This window comes from Sander lucioperca, chromosome 19, assembly GCF_008315115.2.
Source record: "Sander lucioperca isolate FBNREF2018 chromosome 19, SLUC_FBN_1.2, whole genome shotgun sequence".
In the NCBI taxonomy this organism is placed as follows: domain Eukaryota; kingdom Metazoa; phylum Chordata; class Actinopteri; order Perciformes; family Percidae; genus Sander; species Sander lucioperca.
The window spans coordinates 29,257,208-29,285,206 of NC_050191.1; the positions used below are offsets into that span (position 1 = coordinate 29,257,208).

The following is a 27,999-nucleotide window of genomic DNA, read 5'->3' on the forward strand; positions in this document are numbered from 1 at the left end:
GAACAGAGAGCGCCATCTAGTGGACTCAGGAAATAAAGACACTGCTTCACGAAGCTGCATTTGGCCAGCACTAGAAATGAGCGCGATCGCGCCAATTCACGCAAATTCAACCAATCACTGCGAATTTTCCGCACATTTGACCAATAACCTGAAGTTTCCCGCGACTTCAACCAATCCCAGCAGTCCCACGTGCACTCTGAGAGCCAATGACCAATCGGGAGCGAGAACGGGGTTGATCATTTCCTTGTTTTTTATATGAAGACGAGACGTGTGTGTGACACATTTACCAACAAAACGTACAGCTAAAGACCGTGAAAAACATCTCAGACCGTCCTGCCAACCTGTAGACATTTTAACACCAATGTCGACTGTAACGATTTAAAAGTCGCTGAAGTTGCTGCCGTTTCAATCCTGGCTGTCGGCTCTCTGCAGCAGGCGGGGCTGCTGCTCCGTTCCCCCCGCGACGGATGCTTACGCTTGCACACACACACACACACACACACACACACACACACACACACACACACACACACACACACACACACACACGGTGGATGCAGGATAAAAAGGAGATGAGACGACACGATGACCTAAATTGAGAACAGCTACTCTCGTTATTGTAATTGCAATAAGTTAAAGTCAGTACTTTATCAAACCGAATGTGTGTCCCAGGCCAGGTTAGAGTGTGTGTGTGTGTGTCCCAGGCCAGGTTAGAGTGTGTGTGTGTGTGTGTGTCCCAGGCCAGGTTAGAGTGCGTGTGTGTGTGTGTCCCAGGCCAGGTTAGAGTGTGTGTGTGTGTGTCCCAGGCCAGGTTAGAGTGTGTGTGTGTGTGTCCCAGGCCAGGTTAGAGTGTGTGTGTGTGTGTCCCAGGCCAGGTTAGAGTGTGTGTGTGTGTGTGTCCCAGGCCAGGTTAGAGTGTGTGTGTGTGTGTGTGTGTGTGTGTGTCCCAGGCCAGGTTAGAGTGTGTGTGTGTGTGTGTGTGTCCCAGGCCAGGTTAGAGTGCATGTGTGTGTGTCCCAGGCCAGGTTAGAGTGTGTGTGTGTGTGTGTGTGTCCCAGGCCAGGTTAGAGTGCGTGTGTGTGTGTCCCAGGCCAGGTTAGAGTGCGTGTGTGTGTGTCCCAGGCCAGGTTAGAGTGTGTGTGTGTGTGTGTGTGTGTCCCAGGCCAGGTTAGAGTGCATGTGTGTGTGTCCCAGGCCAGGTTAGAGTGTGTGTGTGTGTGTGTGTGTGTCCCAGGCCAGGTTAGAGTGCGTGTGTGTGTGTGTCCCAGGCCAGGTTAGAGTGTGTGTGTGTGTGTGTGTCCCAGGCCAGGTTAGAGTGTGTGTGTGTGTGTGTGTCCCAGGCCAGGTTAGAGTGTGTGTGTGTGTGTGTGTGTCCCAGGCCAGGTTAGAGTGTGTGTGTGTGTGTCCCAGACCAGGTTAGAGTGCGTGTGTGTGTGTGTGTGTGTGTGTCCCAGGCCAGGTTAGAGTGTGTGTGTGTGTGTGTCCCAGGCCAGGTTAGAGTGCATGTGTGTGTGTCCCAGGCCAGGTTAGAGTGTGTGTGTGTGTGTCCCAGGCCAGGTTAGAGTGTGTGTGTGTGTGTGTGTGTCCCAGGCCAGGTTAGAGTGCGTGTGTGTGTGTGTCCCAGGCCAGGTTAGAGTGTGTGTGTGTGTGTGTGTGTCCCAGGCCAGGTTAGAGTGTGTGTGTGTGTGTGTGTGTGTGTGTGTGTGTGTCCCAGGCCAGGTTAGAGTGTGTGTGTGTGTGTGTCCCAGGCCAGGTTAGAGTGTGTGTGTGTGTGTGTCCCAGACCAGGTTAGAGTGCGTGTGTGTGTGTGTGTGTCCCAGGCCAGGTTAGAGTGTGTGTGTGTGTGTGTCCCAGGCCAGGTTAGAGTGTGTGTGTGTGTCCCAGGCCAGGTTAGAGTGTGTGTGTGTGTGTGTGTGTCCCAGGCCAGGTTAGAGTGAGTGTGTGTCCCAGGCCAGGTTAGAGTGTGTGTGTGTGTCCCAGGCCAGGTTAGAGTGTGTGTGTGTGTGTGTGTGTCCCAGGCCAGGTTAGAGTGTGTGTGTGTGTGTGTGTGTCCCAGGCCAGGTTAGAGTGTGTGTGTGTGTGTGTCCCAGGCCAGGTTAGGAAATTAACTAACAATGTAAAGATCAACAACCATTGACAGACATGTTCAAATTTGATTCATTCAATAAAATATTATTTTGTTTTAAATCCACCAGCCATTTTCATATTACACCAACATTTGCAGCATCCTGAGACTATTTTGGTTACTATAGGAACACTCAGCCCAGAGTAGTTTTATTCTCCCCGAAACAAGTTTTTTTATTTTTAAAGAACTATCCAAAAACTTTTTTGCAACTTTCACTGTCTCTCGCAACTTCATTGCAACAAACAAACAAAAGACATACAAAATCAGGCATTTTGGGCCGCAACAATCTAAAAAAAAAAAGGCAGAGAAGTCCTGGAGGGACTGACAATAATGTCAAAAAAAGTGACAAAACGTTAGGAAAAGTGTCAAAAACGTTGAATAAAAGCGACAAAAATGACGATAAAACATGATAAATACAAGAAAATGTCAAAAAAATATGCAATAGCAGCAAAAACGTTGAAAAAGTGACAAAACTTCAGAAAAAGCAATAAAAATGTTGGGAAAAAATTAAGATTGAGACAACTAAAGTGGGGTTTTTTCATGGTCGGCGGTAGGACAACACAAGGGTTAAGATGGTTTCAGAGTGGGTTTGGTAGTTTAGTTTGAGTTAGTTTCCAGAGTGTATTAAACTGTGTGTATTTGGTGCCATCTGGTGGTCTGTGCAGACTTCTGATCTGCACAAATCAACTGTAATTTTGCCATAACAATTCTGTGAGAGACAAAACCCTAGAAAAATCATCTTCTCAGGTTCCTTTTTTTAATAGAAAGTCTAAATATAAAAACAGCGTTTAACATAATCTGTCAAATCTGTTCAAAATGTGACCTTGTAACCCCAACTTTTGTTAGCGTTCCTTATCTTATCATGCCTTCATTATTAGTGTCTTATTTTTATTTTTCTCTTTGCAAACAAAATATGTTTATCATCATATACCTGATACTGAAAACCAAAAACCAGTACACAAATTGGTAAAATAAGAGTTAAACGTGACAAAAATATCACTTCCACACAACTTTTATTTTTCAATAAAATTACAAATCTAACAAGATAAAATCAAATAAAAAACAAATTGTACAAATTGCGATGCTGAGAGGCCTCCTCCGGTGACATTTGACCGCAGCTTTAAGAGCTTGAGATTAACCCCGAGTGACGGAGGAGACGCGTGTCATCTGCGCGCCGTCTTGTGGCGCTCCAGCAGCAGCACCGTCAGCCGGTTCTTGAGCGCCGGCAGCCGGCTGCTGTAGTTCTGCCGCAGCGTCGACGCCAGTCCGGAGCACAGGAGCCCCAGGCTCGGCCGGGAGCTGCAGTCCGGCACGTTGAGCAGCGTGTGGAAGAACTCCTGCCACAAGTCGCTGTGGGGGTTCCTGGCAGAGACCGACACGAGATCTCACGTTACGTTTTGTCAACTCTTTAGGACAGAGATCTTCAACAGGGTTAGGGCGCTGGTCCTCACACTTTATTTCAATTAGGTTCCCCCTTTAAATAGTTTTTTTTTTTTTTTAAAGCCAAGTACCCCCCCTGACACAAAGACACAAAAAAGACAGTAGAAAGAAAGAAAGAAGGAAGGAAGGAAGGCAACACTAAGTCGACAAAAGTGACAAAATAAAATCAAGAAAGCGACAAACTTCGGAAAAAGTAAGAAAAACTTCTAAATTATGAATTTCTTAAAAAGGACAATTCGAAAAAAAAAAAACGAAATTACCTTCTGAATACACCGTTTGTCACCCACACGCCGCCTTCATTCTTGACCTGCATGTACGTCCCAAACAGCATGCAGTGGACCGTCGCAGCGATTCCAAAGTAATCCGTCTAAAACACACACACACACACACACACACACACACACACACAGGCACAGACACACACACACACCCACACCGATGCACACACAGACAGACAGACGCATGCACACAGACACACACACGCGCACACAGACATACGCGCACACAGAGACAGATGCACGTGCACACACAGATGCACATGCACAGACACAGACATGCACACACGCACAGAATACAGTGAGACCTTTAAAAGAAATCTACCAAAAAGAGTGTCTTAATTTCCATCTGAGTTTGCTAATTAAATTCTAGTTGTTCTGTCTGTTAATCACGTTGTGAGTACGATAATAAGAGCTGTGCAAAATCAAATGTTCCTAACATGTCTGAGATACTTCATTTGAACAAACACACATGATAACATGCTAATTATCTGCCGGTGTGCATCCTTACCTGATAGTTCCAGGGTTTCCCGCTGAGCATCTCCGTGCACTGGAAGCCCGACGTCAAACACCTGGCGGTGAAAGCAGTGCCTTCTGGGAAAAGCTCCATGTCGATGCTCTGCCCGAGGTCGACGAGGGCGAGGCCGTGGTCCAGGTCCTCCGGCTCGAAACCCTTGTTCTCCAAGAACCTGGGAGGCGACAACAGTTAGCGGGGGGACGACAACGAACCCAGACTCCTTGTGGCCAATCAGAGCGGTTTAAGAAACGTGTTGGCGGGCGGTTACCTCTCTCCCAGCAGGAAGTTGTCCGGTTTGACGTCGGCGTGGATGATGCGGGCGGCGTGCAGCTTCTCCACCATGTGCAGGATGCAGACAGTGAAGTACATGACGAGAGGCTGAGGCATCACCTTGTCACTCAGGGTTTTGTAGATGTTCACTGCGTTCTGACGCGAAGGGTAAGAACTTAAGTTAGATTTGGTTCATCAAAGTATTAGCAAAGCAATACGGGACAGAAAAATGAGCACAGCAGAGACCACAGATAGGTCGGAGCTCCATGTTTAACTAGATATCTTTTTTTCCTTTTTAAAGATTGTTTTTTGGGCATTTTAGGACAGCTGAAGACATGAAAAGGGAGAAAGAGGGGGAATGACACGCAGCAAAGGGCCGCAGGGCGGAGTCCAACCTGCTGCTGAGTCGAGGAACCCTCTATATATGGGCGCCTGCTCTACCAGGTGAGCTACCCAGGCGCCCCAACTATGTATCTTTAAACGTTACAGTCCGTGCAGGAATCCATCAGAGAGTCTCTGAGGCGATAAAAGGCGGGGGGTGTGTGTGTGTGTGTGTGAACGTACCAGCAGGGTGCCGTAGTTGTGAAGCTCGCCGAGCAGCACGCTGCCGTTATGGAAGAGGTGAGCGGAGCGGATGCTGCTGTAAAGGTGGCGCACGGTGCACGGCAGGCGCGCGTCCAGCTGCGTGTTGATGTAGAACTCCCAGGGATTGGCCGGCTTCTGAACCTGCGGCGACAACAGCAGAGGGAGAGGAAGGCGTTCACATAGACGGTAAAAGAAACGGACACAGCGACGCCACAGACTTCGACGGAGACCGGTGAAGTCTCTTTCCCGGTGATGGCTGAGCGTTACTGAGCAGCCTCCAACTGAGCTTGAAGACGTAGATGTGACGTGAGCAACCTGTCTGAAAGTTGGAAGTCTTCTGGTAGCTGTGCCAAGAGAAATCTCAATCATTCCCAATCTAGCAGAGACGGAGAGCGTGAGTAGGAGCTGCCCATGAGCGTAGGAGCAGGAGCAAAATGTTGCTGACATATTTTGTTTCCGATGCTTTTCATGGACTCTCTACGGGCTTCTCCCTTGAGTGCATGCATCCACTCCAAACTCATTTGGCAACGGCTTGAATGTTACGGACGTTCGTTAATATCAAAAAGTTACGCACTAAAGCTCTAAGCACTTAAAACACAACCTACAAAAAAATACCGTTTACATTTCCCCATGAAAATTAGATTGGGTATGTATTGTCCCATGGGGGAGATTAGGTTTTACAGACTGTTTCCTGCATATACACAGAGAAATACATCAACAACGGGTATATACACACACAGAACGAGTCAGCGAGATAGTCTGTTCAGCAGCACTTTGGCAGAAGCGACTTCTGCCAAAAGCGAGTCCAATTAGCCGAGTCGACGCGGTGTGACTGAATCCTGAAGATACGTACAGACTGCTGATGTCACAGATGGGTCTTGACGCCGTCTTACCTTCAGCATCACCTTCTCTGAGGTCTGGAGGTCGGTACCCTGGTAGACTGTTGCAAAAGCCCCTTCTCCCAGGACACAGTCGACGCGCAGGGACGCTTTTCCTGCCGGGAGGAAAAAACATTTGCTATTAGGGATGTTAACCGTTACCCGACAATCAGAATAATACTATAAGTTAAAGGGGTTCCCCCAGTGGATTACAAGCCTGGTGGCCCACCAGGCCTGAGCCAATGGAAATAGTTTCATAATGTATTTTAAAGATGTTTTTTTGTTTTTTTAAACTACAGTTACAGCTCGGTTGGAAACTTAGACGTAACGTTAGTCATATTTTCAAATCTCCAGTTACCTTTTAGCACTGACTTAAAGTAGGAAATGTATGGAACTAGTGGGCTCTACATTAACGCTGCCGTCGGTCTGGGACTGGCCCCCAGCCGGGCCCTCGTGGAATACTCTTCCAATGAGCTTAAAGGTGCAGTAGGTAAGACTTATAGAACTAACTTTCTGTCATATTGGCTTTTCTGCACAAAAAACCCTGCACAAAAATAGTCTATACCTAGTCTAACCTACACTGAAATAAAGTGTAAACGTAACTTTTGTTTTCGGCCCCATTTTTCATGAGCTGAACTCAAAGATCCAAGACTTTTTCTATGTACACTAAAGGCTTATTCCTCTCAAAAAACCCTAACACCAGATACTGATTGGTTTTCGGGACACCCCCCCCAATACAGTAAAACTGCACATTTTAGAGAGGCCTTTTATTGTGGCCAGCCTAAGTCACACCTGTGCAATAATCATGCTGTCCAATCAGCATCTTGATATGCCACACATGTGAGGTGGATGGGTGATCTCAAAGGAGAAGTGCTCACTAACAGATTTATGAACAATATTTCAGAGAAATAGGCCTTTTGTGTACATAGATTAAGTCTCAGCCCATGAAAAATGGGGGCAAAAACAAAAGTGTTGTGTTTATAATTTCCTTCAGTATATTTCTTAACTGGTAGTTAACTTAACGGTGCAAACTTTGCACTATCAGGTTGGTTTAAGCTGCTCTTTATTCTGCTAAGTTGGTTACCCATGCTGATGGTGGTCTTGGGGGTGATGTTGGGTACGTTGCACTGCCAGGTGGTGCAGCAGGGGTGCGAGGTGAGCGGCTGGGTCAGCGATGACAGCAGACGAGAGATGACCTCATCGGCCCAGGGGTCCGACACCAGCCGGACCGCCGCTGGCGTCCTGGCGATCATGGACGCGTCGGTGCTCGGCCTCAGCCTCTCCGGACTCATCATGGGTTCGTCGTCGGTGCCGAGCTGCGCTGGGCTCATGGGCACGTCAGCGCAGAGCTGCGGCTGCTGCGGACTCATGGGAATGTCCGGGAAGACGGGCGGACAGGGACTCAGGAAGGCGTCCAGGTCCGGCTCCGCTGTGCGCTCGGGGCTTCGGAGGAGCGTCCAGTCCGCTGTGAGAGCGCACTCGGGGCTCATGGGGACGTCACTGACTTGTTTCTGGAGCCGCTCTGGACTGGACGGTTTGTCCAAATCTTCCATGATGGCAAAAGCGTCGCTGTTCGGTCTGATGGAAGTCTCCGGGAGCTGTTTGGGAGGCTGCTCGGGGCTGGCGTACACCGCCCAGCCGGGGGCCGCGGCCACGGACACGCGGGAGGAGTCCGTGGAGTCGGGGGGACAGAGGGTCTGGTCTCGGAAGGACAGCACGGCCGGAGGGGGGGGCTGCACCATGGTGGTGCAGGAGGAAGTGGTCAGGCAGTGTGGGGCGGCGGCGAGCCCTTCGCCCACGATGGTGCCGAGTCCTGTGGAGGAGGGCGCCAGCTGACTGAAGGCCGTTTCGTTAGACGGACTTGTCTCCATGATTGGGCTGCGGGACGGAACGGAAAACATAGTCAGAGACGTACTTCACACTCTGGCCTAGAGCTGGGCGATATGGAAAAAATCTAATATCACGATATTGTTGACCAAATACCTCGATATCGATATTGCGGCGATTATTGTAGGATAGCCAACTGGTGCTTACAAAAAAATATTTACACAATGAGATTTTTGATAAATAATCATCATTAATGTGTAGCTATAGAATGACTAAGTGGGTAAAGGCAAATAATAGAAAATATGTAAGTGTGGTAAGTTAAAGAATTACCGTATTTTCCGGACTATAAGTCGCACTTTTTTTCATACTTTGGCTGGTCCTGCGACTTATAGTCAGGTGCGACTTATATATCAAAATATTTATAATTTCACGTTTTTAAATGTTATTTCATGCTGAAAACATTACCGTCTAAAGCCGCCAGAGGGCGCTCTAGGCTTGTGACAACTATATGCTGCTCCTAAAGACAACTGAGAAAGAAAAGAAACTGCAGGTGACTGCAGGTAGTAAAATATGCAGCCGAAAACGGTAATCGAGCAGCAGAAAGAAAGTTTGGAGTGAGAGAGAAACTTGTGAGGGACCGGCGAAAAGGTGACTCTTACTGCAATGAAGGAAACAAAGAAAGCTAATCGCGCGCTGAAAGCAAGATGGCCAGAGCTGGAGGAACGAGTCCACAGATGTAGATGCACGTCAACGGTGCAGTTACGTCTCCACGCCCTGGTAGTTGTTCTGTATTCTGTTGTATAGTTGAATAACTGTTAATGTGTTACGTTAACATACCGGACAACTACCCTATTCAGCCCCTTGTTCTGTGTGCTACTGTGTAGTTGAATAACTTGCCTTTCCAGATTAAATGTCTGTTCTTGGATTTTGTGAAATCAATAAATGCGACTTATAATCCAGTGCGACTTATATATGTTTTTTTCCTCTTCATGACGCATTTTTTGACTGATGCGACTTATACTCCGGAGCGACTTATAGTCCAGAAAATACGGTACATCATTTTACTGTAATCCAGCCATTAAAACCAAGAATGATAACACTACTCGTCATATCAAGATATCCAAAATCTAAGGCGATATCCAGTCTCATATCACGGTATCGATATAATAGATATATTGCCCAGCTCTACTCTGGCCTTTACATCACCAGAAACAGAAACCATGTTTGATGACGTGGTGTAGAGCCCGCGCGATAAAGGATTTTTAAGGCCGATATCGATAGAAATATTATATATATATATAATATATACGTCCCTGTTGGCAACACTCGTGTTTAACCCTTTAAGTTTCAGATCTTAAGTTTGTATTTTTATACATTTTATTTATCAGAACTTTAATATATGTTGATGTTCCTCTGTTCCGTTGTGACAATAAAACAAAATTTATTTTTAAACTGCATTATCATTAGGGCTGTGTATTGGCAAGAACCTGGTGATGCGATACGTATCACGATACATGGGTCACGATTCAATATATATATATATATAATATGCGATATATTGGGATTTTTTAAAAGTATAATTTTAGAAAAACTAATATTTAAAAAAGACATGATGTGCATACAAGTCAAAGTAGTTTACTTTAGGTAAACAATTCAGTACACAGAAAATCAAACTGCCAGTTTGGGATTGTGGTTCCAGGTTCTTAGTGAGCTGTTTATATGCTAAAGTAGGCCAAAGTTCAGCCATAGCTACGTTGTTAGCTTCTAGCACAAAGTCAGGGACTGTTAGGCACTGTTACACACTGTTAGGCACTGCTAGGCACTGTTAGGCACTGCTAGGCACTGTTAGGCACTGCTAGACACTGTTAGACACTGCTAGGCACTGTTAGGCACTGCTAGGCACTGTTAGGTAATGTTAGGCACTGCTAGGCACTGTTAGGCACTGCTAGGTAATGTTAGGCACTGCTAGGCACTGTTAGGTAATGTTAGGCACTGCTAGGCACTGTTAGGCACTGCTAGGTAATGTTAGGCACTGCTAGGCACTGTTAGGCACTGCTAGGCACTGTTAGGCAATGTTAGACACTGCTAGGCACTGTTAGGTAATGTTAGACACTGTTAGGCACTGCTAGGTAATGTTAGACACTGCTAGGCACTGTTAAGTAATGTTAGGCACTGTTAGGCACTGCTAGGCACTGTTAGGTAATGTTAGGCACTGCTAGGCACTGTTAGGCACTGCTAGGTAATGTTAGGCACTGCTAGGCACTGTTAGGCACTGCTAGGCACTGTTAGGCACTGCTAGGCACTGCTAGGTAATGTTAGACACTGCTAGGCACTGTTAGGTAATGTTAGGCACTGCTAGGCACTGTTAGGCACTGCTAGGCAATGTTAGGCACTGCTAGGCACTGTTAGGTAATGTTAGGCACTGCTAGGCACTGTTAGGCACTGCTAGGCAATGTTAGGCACTGCTAGGCACTGTTAGGTAATGTTAGGCACTGCTAGGCACTGTTAGACACTGCTAGGTAATGTTAGGTACTGCTAGGCACTGTTAGGCACTGCTAGGGGACACTAGTGGTGCATCTCAGCATAGCCATCTAGCGGTAGGGGGTTTAAACACAACATAAACGTGAACCACTGTCTTGCATGAATATTTCTGCACGTAAACTAAACAAAAATTAAATAAAAAAAAATAATAATAATAAATAAATAAAAAAAATCGATATTGCATTTTTGAAAATCAATATAGTATTGCTAAATTAAAAAAATCACTATACTCAATTGTATCGATTTTTTCTTACACCCCTAATTATCATATTATTTTAGTGAGGACTCATAAATAACTACAAATAACTAATGTTAGGGAAATCTGTTTATGTTTTGGTACGCATTTCTGGATTTATTTTTTAAATATATATCGGATTTTTAAATCACCAAATATTTGTACCGATATCGGCCTTAAAAATCCTTCATCGGTCGGGCTCTAGTCTCTGTTGCTGAATCGGCGGGCGTGTGTGATATGATGATGATGATATCATTTGCTCGTGAGCAGATTTTAATCGCTCTTGCGAGATAATCCTGACGCCATGAGCTTCAACCTTTTTAATGGAACTTAAACAAAATCAGCAGATGTTTAATTAAGAATGAAAATGGGATTTCTAAAATGTGTGTGTGGGCTGTAAGACTTCTCAGGGACTTGGCTGAATCCCTGAGCAGCGACAGCTGAGAGTGTAGGATACCTCAGTTTTTTCGGCTGGCGTCTCGTAAAAGCATCTTCATCAGCGTTTTCTTTGCCATCGCAATTGTTCTCTGGAGAATAGAAATTAAACCATGTTCCCAAAATTAAAGAAGACCACGTTGAGTAGGAAGGCTGACACACAGAGAGAATGGAGCTAAAAAACTCAAGTGTCTGTGTGTGTGTACGTGTTGGTGTGTGTGTTTTTACGTGTGTACGTACGTTTGTGTGTGTGTATATATATATATATATATATATATATATATATATATATATATATATATATATATATATATGCGTTTACGTACGTGTTTGTGTGTGTGTGTATATATCTGTCTGTGTGTGTGTTTACGTGTGTGTGTGTACGTACGTTTGTGTGTGTACATACATGTGTCTGTGTGTGTATTTATGTGTGCGTGTGTATGTGTGTGTGTGTGTGTATGTGTGTATTTACGGGTGTGTGTACGTGTATCTGTGTGTTTGTGCGTGTGTGTGTGTATATCTGTGCGTTTACGTACGTGTGTGTGTGTGTGTTTTTACGTGTGTGTGTGTATATCTGTGCGTTTACGTACGTTTGTGTGTGTGTGTATGTACGTTTGTGTGTATATATCTGTGTGTGTGTGTGTACATGTGTCTGTGTGTGTATTTATGTGTGTGTGTGTGTGTATATCTGTGCGTTTACGTACGTTTGTGTGTGTGTGTATATATATATATATATATATATATATATGTGCGTTTACGTACGTTTGTGTGTGTGTATATATCTGTGTGTGTGTTTACGTGTGTGTGTGTGTACGTACGTTTGTGTGTGTGTATTTATGTGTGCGTGTGTATGTGTGTGTATTTACGGGTGTGTGTACGTGTATCTGTGTGTTTGTGCGTGTGTATATCTGTGCGTTTACGAACGTTTGTGTGTGTGTGTATATATCTGTGTGTGTGTGTGTACATGTGTCTGTGTGTGTACATACATGTGTCTGTGTGTGTATTTATGTGTGCGTGTGTATGTGTGTGTGTGTGTATGTGTGTATTTACGGGTGTGTGTACGTGTATCTGTGTGTTTGTGCGTGTGTTTGTGTGTTTCTGTGTGTGTGTTTATGTGTGTGTTTGTGTGTGTGTTTATGTGTGTGTACGTGTGTGTGTGTTTGTATGTTTCTGTGTGTGTGTGTTTATGTGTACGTGTGTGTTTGTGTGTGCGTTTATGTGTGTGTGTTTGTCAGGTACGTTACCGTCTTCCTCGTCCTCCTCGAAAAACTTGCCGTTGAAAGGCGTCTTGTGCGCTGACGGAGTGGAGACAAACTGAGCCAACATGGCGAAGTCCGTGGTGCTGTTGGGGCAGGCGGCCAGCGAGTGGAGCGAGTTGTAGCGCGCGCCCCACATGGTGCTCTCGTCCGGCATCAGGTCTGCAGGAGTGTCCTGCTCGGGGGAGACACAGGGTCTCTGTGTCACTAAACGGGATTCTGAAGCTCAACAAATACAAAGTTACTCATTTCATCTTCACACTCACGTTGGGTTTGCTGGACACGGCGATTTCTGCCAGCGCTCTGATTGGTTTAGACTTCTCGACTGCAGAGGGAGCGGCAGCACTGAACACGGGCAAAGATAATAACGGCAACATTATTCATATAAACGTTAAATTGTTTAGTTCATCACAGAATCACAGAAAAGTATGCTGGTGATTTTCTTTTGGGGGCTGGCCAAAAACTCCTCTATGCAGGAAAAACCTGAATCCTGTATTCTGGATGTTCATGTCAATATTTACCTGCCGTTCTCTTTGTCGGTGTCGTCCTGGAAGACGGTGAACGGCGCCGAGGCCGTGGGCTTCGTGACGGAGGAGACGCCACCTTCCAAAAAAAAGACACAAGAACTCTGTCAATAATTTAAATTCTACTGCACTTCAAACTCAACTACCAGCTTGATTCACCTACGTACACACAGATGTGACTTTTACGTCAATCTACATCGACATTTGGCGGGAGTCAGCCCTAGACACAGACAGCAAGATTAGTCAAGAAAACTTGACTAGGCCTACAAAATGGAGAACAGTGATGGAGCAAGTCAATGGAGGGAGAGGGAGCTGTTAGCCCTCATTAGTGATTGGGGAGATACTTCAAGAACGGGGACACAGGAGAACGTGGCTGCAGTGTCAAAGGAAGGTGAAGAGCCTTAAAGCATTAATGTTACGGCTGCCATTACACAAACATTTTGAAATAAAAGCCAAAATGCTGACTTCCTCCATAACCTCCCTAACTTTAGTGCGACAGCGTGCTGCGTCTGATGTCATTGGTATTGGTCTTTTGATCATGCGGGTCAGTTCGAAACCACAAACAGTTCACACTGGAATCTGATATAGGCCACATTTTAAAAGGTCATGAGAACAGCCAAACAAAAAAATCAGATCTGAGCAAAACATCCGAATTAAGCATTAAGTGGTGTGAACGTAGCCTAAGTTTTTCTTCTGTGAAGAACTTTGGGCTGCATGCTTGCATGAAAGGTGCTTTATAAATAAAGTTGAGTTGAGATGGAATAACGTCTTTACAGGCGGCTGTTTGCGGCACATTTACCGGTTCTCGCGTGGCCGGGATCAAAGTCATTCTCGGCAGCGCCGAACACCGACGTGTTGCTGAACGGGTCCTCCTGGAACGTGGGAGCCTGGAACATGTCCATTATCACATCTGGATGACACAAAACCACATTCAAAATGTTGACTCTTTGTAATGCTTCACGAAGACTAAATCCACACATCCAACAATTCTGCGATGCAGGTGCGTCATCACGCACTCTGTTCTTGCTCAGCATCACAATTTAACAAACTATAAATTAAGAAATGTACATCATGATGGATGGATGTGCCTTGTGTGTTCATGTGCTTTATGTATTTTAACGTGGCAATGCTTAATGTTTGTTTCTTAATGACTGTTTAAAATAGCCCTTCTAGGGACGGGCATTGGAAACTAGCAATAGCAATACGTGCCGTGATGCTGTACATTGGAGATTTGTCGCACAAACGTCTATGTTGTCGATCTGAATTCAAATGAAGATGAAATGAAAACACCCCCGACAGACAGATCCCCGACAGGCAGACAGACAGGTTTGTCGTGCTCACCCAGTGCTTCCCGGGTGTTGACAGTGGGTGACGGCAGCACCCTGGACGGTGTGGCCTGAACAAAGCCCAGTGAAGTATTGGGAGTGATGTGAGACAGGTTGGCTGTGCTTCCCTGGGACACTGAGAGAGAGACAGAGAGACAGACAGAGAGAGAGAGAGGGAGAGAGAGACAGACAGAGAGAGACAGAGGGGGAGAGAGAGAGAGACAGAGTGTGAAATAGAGAGAGAGAGGGAGAGAGAGTGACAGTGAGACAGAGAGAGAGGGAGAGAGAGACAGAGGGAGAGAGAGAGAGAGAGAGAGAGGGAGAGAGAGAGACAGAGAGAGAGAGAGTGACAGAGGGAGGGAGAGTGACACAGAGAGAGAGAGGGAGGGAGAGAGACAGAGAGAGAGGGAGAGACAGAGAGAGAGTGTGACAGAGAGAGAGGGACAGAGACAGAGAGAGAGAGACAGAGAGAGAGAGAGAGAGAGACAGAGAGAGAGGGACAGAGAGAGAGAGGGAGAGACAGAGAGAGAGAGAGAGACAGACAGAGAGAGAGAGCGAGAGAGAGTGACACAGAGAGAGAGAGAGGGAGAGAGAGAGACAGAGGGAGAGAGAGAGAGTGACAGAGAGAGACAGAGGGAGAGAGAGAGAGAGAGAGAGAGAGAGAGAGAGAGAGAGGGAGAGAGAGAGAGGGAGAGACAGAGAGAGAGAGGGAGAGAGACAGAGAGAGAGAGAGACAGAGACACAGAGAGAGAGAGAGAGAGACAGAGAGACACAGAGAGAGAGAGAGACACAGAGAGAGAGAGAGAGAGACACACAGAGAGAGAGAGAGACACACAGAGAGAGAGAGAGACACAGAGAGAGAGAGAGAGAGACAGAGAGACACAGAGAGAGAGAGAGAGAGACAGACAGAGAGAGAGAGACAGAGACAGACAGAGAGAGAGACAGAGAGAGAGACAGACACAGAGAGAGAGAGAGAGACACAGAGAGAGAGAGAGAGAGACACAGAGAGAGAGAGAGAGACAGAGAGAGAGAGAGAGACAGAGAGAGAGAGAGAGACACAGAGAGAGAGAGAGGGAGAGAGAGACAGAGAGAGAGAGAGAGTCAAGGTATGAAAACATTCACAAGAAGCTACGATTGGAGAGCTTACTGATGAACAACTGGGGTACTTACGATTGAATTTGTCCTCGAGCTCTGGAGGTCGACTGACATCACTGAGGGGGAAGAAAATGATTCAGAGAGAGAGAGAGAGAGAGAGAGAGAGAGAGAGACAGAGAGAGAGAGAGAGAGAGAGAGAGAGAGAGAGAGAGAGAGAGAGAGAGAGAGACAGAGAGAGAGAGACAGAGAGAGAGAGAGAGATTCATTTTTCAAGTTTTTTCTTTGAATTAGGCATGTGATCTGTTTTCCTCACTCTAAGAATAGTAATCAAGAATTGTTAAAATCCAAACGGTACCCAACCCTAAACAGGCTGCTGACTGATCAGCCAGACTACAATAACTCCCGTCCTGTTGTTGTTATAGACCATGCTCCTGTCCCTTTCACCTCCCGCAGTCCCTTTACCTACCTAGAAACTAGGGCTGCAACCCACGATTATTTTCATAGTCGATTAATCTGTTGATTGTTTTCTCGATTAATCGATTAGTTGTTTGATCTATAAAAATGTCAAAACATGGTGAAAAATGTGGATCAGTGTTTCCCAAAGCCTAAGAGGACGTCCTCAAACGTCTTGTTTTGTCCAAAACTCAAAAGATATTCAGTTAACTGTCACAGAGGAGAGAAGAAACTAGAAGATATTCACATTTAACAAGCTGGAATCAGAGAAATCAGATTTTTTCTAATAAAAAAAATGACTCAAACGATTAATCGATTATCAAAATAGATGGCGATTAATTTAATAGTTGACAACTAATCAATTCATCGTTGCACCTCTACTAAAACCTCCAGAATACATACAGCACAATCTACATAATGGAAAGCCTGAAAAGCAACACTGGTTGCCTCAGAGGATCCCGAAATCATTCGAGCAGAAGCAGAAGCTGCTCACCGCTGCGTGGCGAGGTGCTCCTGGGGGCGACAGTTGTGCGAGCTGCTGGGCTGAACCCGATCATCCCGGCGGAGAGCGTCAGCATTTCCGGGGACAGATGTCGGGTCCGCGGACGCCGGAGGCGGTAAGTGAACGCTCCTGTCAGCCAGGACCGATGGAGGACGGCACACTGTGTCGGGTCCGTGGAGCGACGGGTCTGTCTGCTCGAAGACGGGCAGCTGAGCTGACCGGGGCGGAACCGTCCACGCCGGGGCGACAGACGGCGGAGGCGGTAAGTGAACGCTCCCGTCAGCAGCCGCGGTGCTGTGCTGCTGCCGAGGCGGGTCAGCGGCGGCGGCGGCCTCGTGGATGAAGGTCGGCTCGGTGTGTAATCTCAAGCCGAGAGAGCGCCTGCTGCTCAGACGGTTTGAGGGTCGAGGACGGCCAAAGGGCTGCTGGGTAGGATTGGGGTTCAGACTGGTGGCCGTTTCTGCTGCAGACAGCTGCGGCTGAGAAAACAAAAGATTGGCGTTTCACGTTAAGTTATCCCGCTTTTACACTGCGACTACAGCTCCTTTCTTTACATTTTATATTTCAGAACAGGGTGTTATTAGTGGTGTAACGATACATCGATCTTAGGGTCAGAAAATGGAAAAGAACTGGAATCGAAAAAGGAAGAATCGGATTCAGAATAGTTAGAATGAAATCAATAGAGATGGTCCGATACATTTTTTGCTTCCTGATACCGATTCTGATACCTGAACTTGCGTATCAGCCGATACCGAGTACTGATCTGATACCAGTGTGTTATATATTTTATTATGTTTTAACAACTGTATACTACTATCTCTGTATGGATGATATGATGTATAACAGCTGTATACTACTATCTCTGTATGATGATATGATGTATAACAGTTGTATACTACTATCTCTGTATGGATGATATGATGTATAACAGCTGTATACTACTATCTCTGTATGGATGATATGATGTATAACAGCTGTATACTACCGGAAAAAGAACATAAATAAACTACTTAACGTAGATTTTCTTTAGGGCTTTATTACGTGGTATCGGATCGGTGCATAAACTCCAGTACTTCCTGATACCGATATCTGCGTTTTAGGCAGTACTGGAGCCGATACTGATACTAGTATTGGTATCGGAACATCTCTAAAAACGATGCCCAATCCTCGTGGAAAGTGGAACAAAGCACTCGAAAAACAAGACAACAAAAAGCTCAGAGTTGCCGTCTCACCCTCTGTGATGAAGGCCGGCTGCTAAAAGCTCCAAATACCTCTAGGTTCACTTCCTCCAGAACACACGTCTTCTTCAGGATCTTCTCTTCCTCCTCCCTCATCATCTTCTCTACTTGAAACAAAACAAACACAGACGTTATGACGTAGGTAATAACTCACTCTAGAGGTCGACCGATTAATCGGCCGGCCGATTTTTGGCATTTTCTACATAATCGGCCGATATCCGAGTATATCAAGCAGATTGATAGGCAGGCGCATCTGCGGGCAGCCTAGCGTTGTTGTTGTTGTGGATAGAGGATGGATACCCGAACCGAGCCGGGCCGGGTTCGGACAGATATAAAGAAATGATGTTCGGGTTCGGGTCGGGCTCGGTCACATCAGCGCGATAAGGCATTGAACATTTTAAATTTAAAAAAGCTTATTATGTAGGATACGACATACCCAAGTCTTATAAAGGTACTTTATCTGGGAAATCTGACACGAGATATAATTCAAAAAGAGGATGAGTATCTTGTTAAAGTTCTGCTATCGGCAAGTAAAATAATTACACATAAACTACGATTACAAGAGACACAATTTCAGGAAAAATGGGGAAAATGGACAGTTTATAGAACACAGCAAGAGGACACCACTGGACAATAAGGACACTGATATGTGAATATTTGCTTTGTGGAGTGTGTAAAACCTGACAATTTCAATAATAATTAAAAAAAAAAAGCTTATTATGTAGGTGTGTGTCTGTGTTAATGTGCACTTGTTGCCCCGTGTGAGCTGATGACCTCATCTGTTGACATTTCTGAAGGCCTTCCTACAGTTGCTTCATAAAAGATTTCCACACAAATAAACGTACATGTGCCATCTAGGGCTGTCCTCGACTAAAGAAATTCTTAGTCGACTAACACTTATATGATTTTGTCGATTAATGGATTAGTTGATGTAATCGACAGAGCTGTGCTCTTTGAGAGGTGGTTAAGACTAGAAAAGCACAATATAAATGTAGTTAATGAACCATCTGTAAAATTGACTTTCTCCACAATTAATCCTGCAAAAGCACCACTTTAAATCTTGTGTTTACCAGAAATGTGCTCATAAGTTTCTTGGAAATGAGTAATTAAGCATGAATAAGCATAAAAAATGACTCATCAACTAAAGAAATCTTAGTCGACTAAGACCAAAACGACCGATTAGTCGACTAATCGACTAAGAGGTGGCAGCCCTAGTGTCATTAGTATGAGGAAAAATGAGATTTTAACTGTGTCGGGCTCGGACAGAAATACCTTAATGCCTGTCGAGCTCGGGTTGGGTTCGGACAGAAAAATGCAGCCCAATCTGCACTCTAGTTGTGGAACACGTGTTTGATGCACGCTGCCCCTAGAGTAGAGCTGGGCAATAGATGGATATTATATCGATATTGTGATACAAGACTAGATATCGTCTTAGATTTTGGATATCATAATATGACATAAGTGGTGTCTTTTCCTGGTTTTAAAGGCTGCGTTACAGTAAAGTGAAGTCATTTTCTGAACTTACCAGACTGTTGTAACTGTTCTATTATTTCCCTTTACCCACTTAGGGCGTTTTCACACATGAAAGTCCGAACCAAGGTCCGGACCAAGGTTCATGTTTTTGTTACATTGTAACATTTGATCCGGTCAGTTTTGGTTTCACACTGCAGTTATGCAAGCGCACTAAAGATCTCTACGTGACAAAACTACGTCCTGTCGTCATCACATACGTGAGCTGCGTCTCCAGATACTTATAATTGATTGGTTTGTTGACGGGCTTCCCCGTCATCTCGTATCCTCTCTCTGTGTCAGAGGTTTTTCAGCTGACTGCTGCTCTCTCCTACTGACTGCTGCTCTCCTCTACTGACTGCTGCTCTCTCCTACTGACTGCTGCTCTCTCCTACTGACTGCTGCTCTCCTCTACTGACTGCTGCTCTCTCCTACTGACTGCTGCTCTCCTCTACTGACTGCTGCTCTCTCCTACTGACTGCTGCTCTCCTCTACTGACTGCTGCTCTCCTCTACTGACTGCTGCTCTCTCCTACTGACTGCTGCTCTCTCCTACTGACTGCTGCTCTCCTCTACTGACTGCTGCTCTCCTCTACTGACTGCTGCTCTCTCCTACTGACTGCTGCTCTCTCCTACTGACTGCTGCTCTCTCCTACTGACTGCTGCTCTCCTCTACTGACTGCTGCTCTCCTCTACTGACTGCTGCTCTCTCCTACTGCCGCGGCTCTTTTTGTTTTGTTGTGATGTTGAGAAGCGAGACACTGGAACTTTCTGGAGAATTTATTCAGAGACAAACGGAAACCTACACTGTACATTTACTACCACTTAACAAATAAACTGCTGATGTATTCTCTGCTCTGATAGCCGACAGCTGTCTGCTCTGAGCTCATTCACCGTCACTCTCTCATGTAGCCTCCACACTAAGCACCGAGCTATTCCTTGAAGGAGCTATTCCCCGGTCTTATAACACAAGGAGAGCCTGCCAGAGCTTCTAGTATTTGGTCCGAAAGTCCGAACCATCCAAAAAATGCTTTCACACTGTAAACGAACCGGACCATGGTTCAGTTTGGTCCGGACCGAGACCACCTCTTTTGGTCGGACCAAAATTTGGTCTTTTGATCCGGACCGTGGTCCGGGGGAGGTTTCACACCTCTAATTTTGGTTCGGATCAAACTGAAAAGTCCGAAAGCCCGGACCAAATGAGGTATGTGTGAAAACGCCCTTAGTCATTATATCCACATTACTGATGATTAGTGATCAAAAATCTCATTGTGTAAATATTTTGTGAAAGCACCAATAGTCAACACTACAGTATCGCTGCGGTATCGATAACGAGGTATTTGGTCAAATATATAAGCGATATTTGATTTTCTCGTGCCTCATGTCTCACTCTGTAGCTAAAACAGAGAGCTCAACACACAGGGTGAAAAGAGGAGCTGCAGCAATGTGCAGTACAACAAAAATATGGTGTTTCTTGAAAATTAAACCATGCAAACATATTCTGATATAACCTCTAAATACAGTTATGAACCTGAAAATGAGCAGAATATGAGCACTTTAAGCAAACTGCCCCAAAATAACATGGATGCAGGATGAATGTTGTATGGAACCCATACAAAGATCTTAGCAGGTAAAATAAATGATTACTTTCATTCAATTTTGGATGCTTCCTTCAATTTTATAGCATTTGAAAAAAAATAATTCAATGGTTTCAAATAATCGATGCATTGAATCGTGGACATGGACGACGCTGCATTGATAATCGGCCGGGCCATAATCAATTTTTTGGTTTATAATTTAATGTAGGCCTGACAACCTTTCTGTTTACATATTCTGGTATGTTTTGCACATTCAGGAAGTGCCATGTGCTCAGTGCTGTAGTTTTAATATCCAATTTATTTAGTATCAGAGCACTGCACAAGTTTTTGTTGTTGAAGCTTGAAAAGCTATGAATTAAATATCCTATATGGCTTTAATAGTAAAATGTATTTGACGCATTGAGATATCGAATCGAAGACATGATAATCGAATGATCAGTGAAGATTCACACCTCTAATGGGTGCCAAAAAAAAAGTTTGGTACTGCCAATTTGTTTTGTCATGGTTCATATGTGCAAAAAACATTACACTTAAGAGAATCATGATATCAATTCTGAGCTAAAAAAAATCGTTATTCATATTGTTCCCTGAATCGTGCAGGCCTAGTCTGAATTACCATAGAAGTTCAGGAACCTGAGTGTGTATTAGACTCCGGAAACACAGAAAGCTAGCATATAAGTCATATAAGTCCTGGAATTTGAGTGCATGCATTACTCTACCATATGATGAAGTGGAACGGGGGGGGGGGGGGGGGGGGGTTGGATATCGTGTGGGTGTGTGTGAGCAGGAACATCTGCCCGGAAGACAGGAGGGAGAGAGGAGGAGGCGCCTTCAAGCAAGAGGTTAAAAGAGCAGGGATTTGATCAGACGGGGTTCATAATCTGACAGACTTTTGGTGATCTGAACTCTGTATACATTTGTTTGCGGGAAATCTAGTGTCATTTTATGAAACCACAATTGTGTTTTGTAACCTTAAATGCTGGACTTCACTAAATGTTCTTGACTTTAATCTTTAGTCTGTTTGGATCCCTGAGTTCTGGTGTCATTAGTCTCATTAAAGTGCTCATATTATGCTTTTTCCCTTTCCTTTATTGTGTAATATATATTTTTGTGCATGTTATAGGTTTACAAAGTGAAAAAGGCCAGAGTCCCCCCCAAAGGGACTCACCATCTCCAACAGAAAACACTGTTCACTAACTGCTCCAAACCGCTCTGTTGTAGTCCAGCCTTTACTTCAGAGACAAACGTGGTCACTTTGGAACACACGTTATAATGCTCACCTAGCTGCTAGCATGGCACGCCCTCATACTCTGCTTCTGACTGGCTAGTAGTCCTTACCTAGCTACTGTCAGGGCACGCCCTCATACTCTGCTTCTGACTGGCTAGTAGTCCTTACCTAGGTACTGTCAGGGCACGCCCTCATACTCTGCTTCTGACTGGCTAGTAGTCCTTACCTAGCTACTGAGCATGTGTGACTCCCAACAAAGATGTTACAGCAGTGAGAGGTCTCACTCTGTAGCTAAAACAGAGAGCTCAACACACAGGGTGAAAAGAGGAGCTGCAGCAATGTGCAGTACAACAAAAATATGGTGTTTTTTGAAAATCAAACCATGTAAACCTATTCTGATATAACCTCTAAATACAATTATGAACTTGAAAATGGGCATAATATGAGCACTTTAACCAACACGCGAGAATTAGAGTGTATAGTTAACTGGAGTCAGATCTTCCTCTGGCCTTTGGGCCAGTATTCTTCCATGACTTTTCTTCAATTATTATAAAACATTGTATTTTCTCCAAATTGAACATATAATTGACAATTACCATTAACAGTTATAAGCCTGGGGGTGTTAGCAAATGTTAGCAATTAAACAAAGAATTGTTCCAGGCCTAGCTGGATTCGGCTTACCCATTTCTCTCCGCTCCTTTTCCTTCTTCTCCCGGATCTTACGCAGGTGATTTTCTGCCCGCACCTCCTCAAAGCTTAATTCGGATCCTTCGCAAACAAGTGCTTCCTGCGTGTACGCCGACACCGTCCGAACGCTGGTGCCTTGGCCGGAGGGGATCGTCCCCGACGTCTCAGAGCGAGACACTCTGCGGAGGAAGGACACACACGTATAAGATCACATGTGAGTTTGCATACTCAGGCCTGTGAGACTGCAAAGACTTCAGAAAAAGTGACAAAAAGTAGCCCGGGAAAACCTTGACAAACTTCCGGCAAATTTGAGATTTGCTCTGCAAGTCCGTCTGGACAAGAGCCCATTCAAGCCCACTTCCAATTTTTCCAAATCGAGGCACCAATCACAACCGTTGAGGCGGCCTTTACACCAATCACAACCGTTGTTTACACGATGACGACAGTGCAGCGACGGCGAGCAGCTTCTTGTTTACATTCAACATGATGGCCACCGAAGCGCAGCAACCCGTTGATGCCGCTGTCGCTGCTACGTCACCCGGATCGTTGCTCTGATTGGTTGAAGGACTATCCAATTGCGCCCAGAGGCATTTGAGCGCCGTCTCAATTTTTTATTTAATTCACCTTATTTTAACATTCAACAACTCTGTTAACAAACAGAGCACTTCTGTTACAGATCTCACAGTTTGCTACGGCAATGTTGTTGTCATCAACTTTATAATACCTCCAGACCTCAGACATACTCGCGCTTTCCGCTTCAAGCTGCTTCCGTGTTCGACTTTGCCGGCATTTAACCAATAGCGTCTCTGCAACAAAGTGATGTCATGCCGCACGCGTTGCTGTTTCTGTGTGGAGTCAAAAGGGTCTAACTCTGGCCACCGCATAACTATAGATGTGTTAAAAAATAATGAGAATATATATACGTATATATCCCAGTCCTGATCGGGAGGTAACGTCCGATTCTGATCCAGTCTGAAACCACGTGATCGGGCCCGATTTCCGATCACGTGATCGGATCTGGACATCTCTAGTTTTAAGAGTTTCTGTTTATATGTCTTGTTCCCCTCCCCTGCGTCCTCTGATAACAGCTGACAGTAGAGTCACATTTTCACAGCTCTGTGCCGGCTCCAAAAAACTGAAGAGACAACAATCCCAAAGCAAAAGCTCTCCGTCTCGCCCGTGACTCACACAATCCAACGCCGCGTGAGCGCAGCAGGTGGAGCCGGTTAAAAGATACATTCCGCATACAGTACGTTACGCGTTCGACGTAGCCAAAGCCTAACACGGAGGTATCAAACCCACCTTATAGGCAACAAATTAGAAAGAAAGAAAAGGTAACTTACATTATTATCTGTGCAGGTGGCTTGGGTAGACAATCCGCAGAGGCCTGTCACACGGGACAATGGCTATTAGTGGATTTTGAAAAGCAGATATTGCGGTTATTAAATAAATATGACTGAAATTGAAAGCCACGGACCTTGTTTGGAGCTCCAGGCTCTGCAAGGGAGGACATCTGATTGGTTAAGTTGGAGTTTTGCAAAGGGTTTCGACTCCCTGCTTTACAAAACAAAAGGGAAATCAAACATGTATTCTACTACAGTAACTGTTTGATTTCCCTTTATATATACACACACACATATATATATATATACTGTATATAATGAAGAAGAAAGAAATCCTATTCTTTTTAAATAAACAAAGAGTGGATAAACTCTCACCTGATACTGGAGCCTGGCTTCCTGTTCTTCTTTGAAACTGCCTGCAGATCAGATTTAGTTAGTTAGTTAGTTTAGTTTTTTTTTTAAAGCAAATTAAAGAGTTATTGTTGTGCATGTTGGTGCCAGCTTGTTCTACAGTGTATAATCATACACTCGCACAACCAAGGGAGTAACTTTGGGTTCAACATTGACCTCTACTTTTGAGCAAAATTTAAATTTGGAACACTTCATTTCCTGCATTGTAACCCCCAACCCCCCCCTGTAAATTACACCTATGCACACAACTAACACCTAGTAAGGAGGAAGTGTAAGGCCCTGTTTACACCAATACGCTCGTGGGTGAAAACGACAAAATATTTTGTCAGCTGTGCCTTTCGTTTAGACGGCGACGGCGTTTTTGAGGCTTAAAAAACGCAAAAAAGTGAAACCACCCTCCAGAGTGGAAATCTTAAAAAACGCTCCACCGTCACGTTCCAGTCTAAAGGGTAAAAACACACTGTGCGAGTGTGTGTGCCGCATGTGTGTGTGCGCACCGCATGTGTGCTGTGTGTGTGCCGCGAGTGTGTGTGCGCGCCATGTGTGTGTGCCGCATGTGTGCATTGTTTGGAGCAATAACTCCACCTCCTCGTCTGTCCAGACAAAATTATCAGCTTTTGTTGTTCGCTTCGCCATGTTTTGGTTTGGCGCTACTAGGGAGAGAAGAGATCCCCCCCCCCCCAAAAAAAACCGCTCGTCTAAACGCGGAATGAAAAGTGAGAAGCAATGCCACTTTTGCGTTTTCTCTTCAGATCTATCTGTCTCAACGTAGCCTAAAGCTGCCATCAGTCTGGGACCGGCCCTAGCTGGGTTCTCACTTCCACCAGGGCTAAACATCTCTTCTGGGGGAAACCCTGCCTTTGTCGTTACCTGTATTCGTTGAGGACCGTGTCGGCTGGCTGTGCCTGGTTCTCCGTGGCTTTCTGGTACACGGCGTCGGCCTGTTCGATCATTCCCCTCTGTTCAAACTGCTGTGACCAGGCCACGTAGAGGGCAGCGGTCCTGGTGCCGACGCCCTTACTGTAGACGTACCGGTACAGCTCGCTGGGGTCCGAATAATAACTCGCCTGCGAGACAGTTAGAAGCAGTCTGAATACCAAAATCAACTGTGGTTGCGTGACTGCTGTATTCAGGGTTTCTGCAGGTTTCACCAAGTCAAATGTAAGATTGTTTTTAAGACCTTTATCACAACATCAACTCAGCCCTAAAGTCTAAAGTTTTTTTTCAAGCCAAGTATCGCTTAACTTGCACTTTCCCCACAGCTAACACGAAAGCTGATTGGCTGCAATATAAGTTGTACGTTAGTCTCATTTGTAGTTGTAATACAGTGACATTATATTTGGAGTAGCGAAACAATAACACATAAAGTACATTGTGTTTGATGGAAACAAGCTTTTCTTTTTCCAGACATTTGAAAATAAGACACATTAAAGCGGTAATTTCAATACCGCAATACGGTAAAACTGTGATATTATGCGGAAGGTTATTATTTTTTTTAATCTTAATTTTTTGAATACTTGTTCTTGTTTTCTATCCTATTTATTATTTCATGTATATTTTCTGTATGCCTGATATTTTGCTGCTGTAGCACTTACATCTCGGGATAAATAAAAATCTCTCTCTCTCTATAACTCTGTATCTATCTATAACTATCTATCTCTCTCTCTCTCTCTCTCTCTCCATCTATATCTCTCTTTATCTAGCGCTCTCTATCTATCTATATCTCTCTATCTATAGCTCTCTCTATATATATCTATATCTCTATCTATAACTCTCTCTCTCTATATCTATCTATATCCCTCCCTCCCTCTCTCTCTATCCATCCAGCCTAATAACAACGTAACATTTCTGTGAGACTTACACATTTGATGCAGTAGTTCACATATCTGATGTCATTTGCGTAGCGCTCAACGTTCAGAAACGTCTCCACGAGACTGTCAAACACCAGCGACATCTCGCCGCAGCCGCCTGCAGGAAATCTTTGCTCCAGATACTCCACAAAGCTAGGGGAACATACAGGAAGTATGCTTTCAGTACTCTATTCTCAGCCGTCAGACGTGTGCATGTTATTCAAGTGAAATGACATGTTTGCAACAAACAAGTAGGACAGATTACAGGGGAGGTACCACTAAAAGACTGGAAATAAAAGAATATACTGGGAGGTGAGGAACATCCACATCAGTGGAAATGATCTTACAGGTCGTCTAACGTTATTAATAAAGCAAAACTAGGAAAGAGCATCATTATGTAACCATTTCGTTCTTTATATGTGCATATAATATAAAATAAAATAGAAATATACATCATCATAATAAAATGCACAGGTGGGAAAAACACACAGTACCTAACAAATTAAAGACAGCTGTGACGTTACATACTTGCCACAAATTTTGCAAATGAACAGAAAATATTTTTTTAAATATAAAAAAAATAAAAGAAAATATTTAAAGAATAGAAAATAATTTAAAAAAATGAGACAATTCCGGTTTTACAGACAAGGAAACAGGGACGGAAAAAAAAAATTAAAAATATATTTAAAAAATATATTACAACCATTACTGACACTAACGTTACATTACGTAATATAGGTCGATAAATAACGTTCACTAACGTCAAATTAATATTAAACTTGTGGAAACTAAAGAGTTTTTTCCCCTGAAACCTCTGACTAAATATGACTGTATATGATTACAGGTAACGTTACCTCTTTTTAGTTATTTTTAAAGTTGTGTATCTGTTTTTATTGTATTATTTCTTTTCTTTATAAGAACACTTTATAAGAATTAGACTCGAGGTGTATGTGCCATTGGTGTTTACCTGACTCTTTGTATAATTCATTTTGTCAATTAAAAAAAAAACTAAAAAACTTTAGCATTAATTAAAAACACGAGCTAACGTTAGCTAATGCTAACTCCGAGCAGTCAGATTAACGTTACCTGTCCCATCGCTCCAATGGGTCGTCTCCCGTATACGTGCTCAGACTGTCTTTGAAGCGCCTAAAAGGACGAAAGTACGTAACATTAAAAAGGTCAGTGCAATGTCTCAAAAGTTATATCGTTTCTAAATTAGTTAAAACTCAACGACACATTCGTAGCGGCAAAGCTAACCGCTAGCATGAAGCTAACACCGGGTACCGTTACCGTTGATGTTAAAAGTAGCTAAAGCTGACTTACTGTAAATATGTAGAGATATCCATTTTGCATTCAGTTTAAAAAAAAAAGTACTTTAAAATCTCAATTGGTGGTCGCTTCCGACCAATCTATCAGACTGATTGATTTATAAATCAATTGCTCTCGATAACTTGCATCGTTAAGTTTGTTTTTCTTCTCTCTGACGCGCTGCTGCTGTTCCTACGTTTGAAATTTCGCGCTCAGCCAATAGCAACGCGAGCGTTCCACGGTGCGTCAGAAGGCCACGCCCCCATGGTGTGACGAAGATTCCGGGGAAAAAAATTCAAAATAAATAGGTAGAATCATAGATAGACGATATATATTATTTATATCTATGGGTAGAATACTGTGATATATATACATATTTTTTTTAGATTATTTTGTGCATTTTTAGGCTTTTATTAACAGGACAGCTGAAGAAATTAAAGAGCTCTCCTCTTTAATTTTTAGATTAGAGGGGGGAATGACTTGCAGCAAAGGGCCGCAGGTCAGAATACTGTGATATATTATACTGATTTACTTCTTAATTATTA

General features: G+C 44.3%; 1 protein-coding gene across 7 annotated transcripts; it reads right to left on the minus strand.

The window, feature by feature from the left end:
- Positions 1–3,124: 3,124 nt before the first annotated feature.
- Positions 3,125–27,693, minus strand: bub1 (BUB1 mitotic checkpoint serine/threonine kinase). 7 transcript variants are annotated; one of them, XM_031293068.2, is made up of 24 exons: positions 27,470–27,693; positions 27,233–27,292; positions 26,158–26,299; positions 25,167–25,363; positions 24,261–24,301; positions 24,020–24,096; positions 23,886–23,929; positions 22,537–22,721; positions 17,516–17,628; positions 16,275–16,762; positions 15,404–15,444; positions 14,250–14,369; positions 13,708–13,818; positions 12,906–12,987; positions 12,651–12,729; positions 12,373–12,559; positions 11,151–11,220; positions 7,175–7,968; positions 6,106–6,206; positions 5,192–5,353; positions 4,626–4,783; positions 4,352–4,529; positions 3,826–3,932; positions 3,125–3,487 (listed from the first exon to the last, which is right to left on the minus strand). In XM_031293068.2, exons 1-24 carry the CDS (start codon positions 27,490–27,492, stop codon positions 3,289–3,291), a joined length of 3,759 nt encoding a protein of 1,252 aa, XP_031148928.1. In that variant the 5' UTR covers positions 27,493–27,693; the 3' UTR covers positions 3,125–3,288. The 7 variants fall into 7 exon arrangements, with proteins under 7 accessions (XP_031148928.1, XP_031148931.1, XP_031148929.1 ...); XM_031293071.2 differs by having other exon boundaries at positions 17,555–17,625; positions 24,020–24,099; XM_031293069.2 differs by having other exon boundaries at positions 17,516–17,625; positions 24,020–24,099.
- Between the last annotated feature and the right edge of the window lie 306 nt (positions 27,694–27,999).

Bases quoted from the DNA above. Each gene is read 5' to 3' on its own strand.
- bub1 (XM_031293067.2), bottom strand. From the start codon at position 27,492: ATGGATATCTCTACATATTTACA. The intron at 12,560-12,650 runs GTGAGTGTGAAG...TCCCCCGAGCAG, and splicing joins CCGTGTCCAGCAAACCCAAC to GACACTCCTGCAGACCTGAT. The intron at 3,488-3,825 runs GTAATTTCGTTT...GGTCTCTGCCAG, and splicing joins ACAAACGGTGTATTCAGAAG to GAACCCCCACAGCGACTTGT.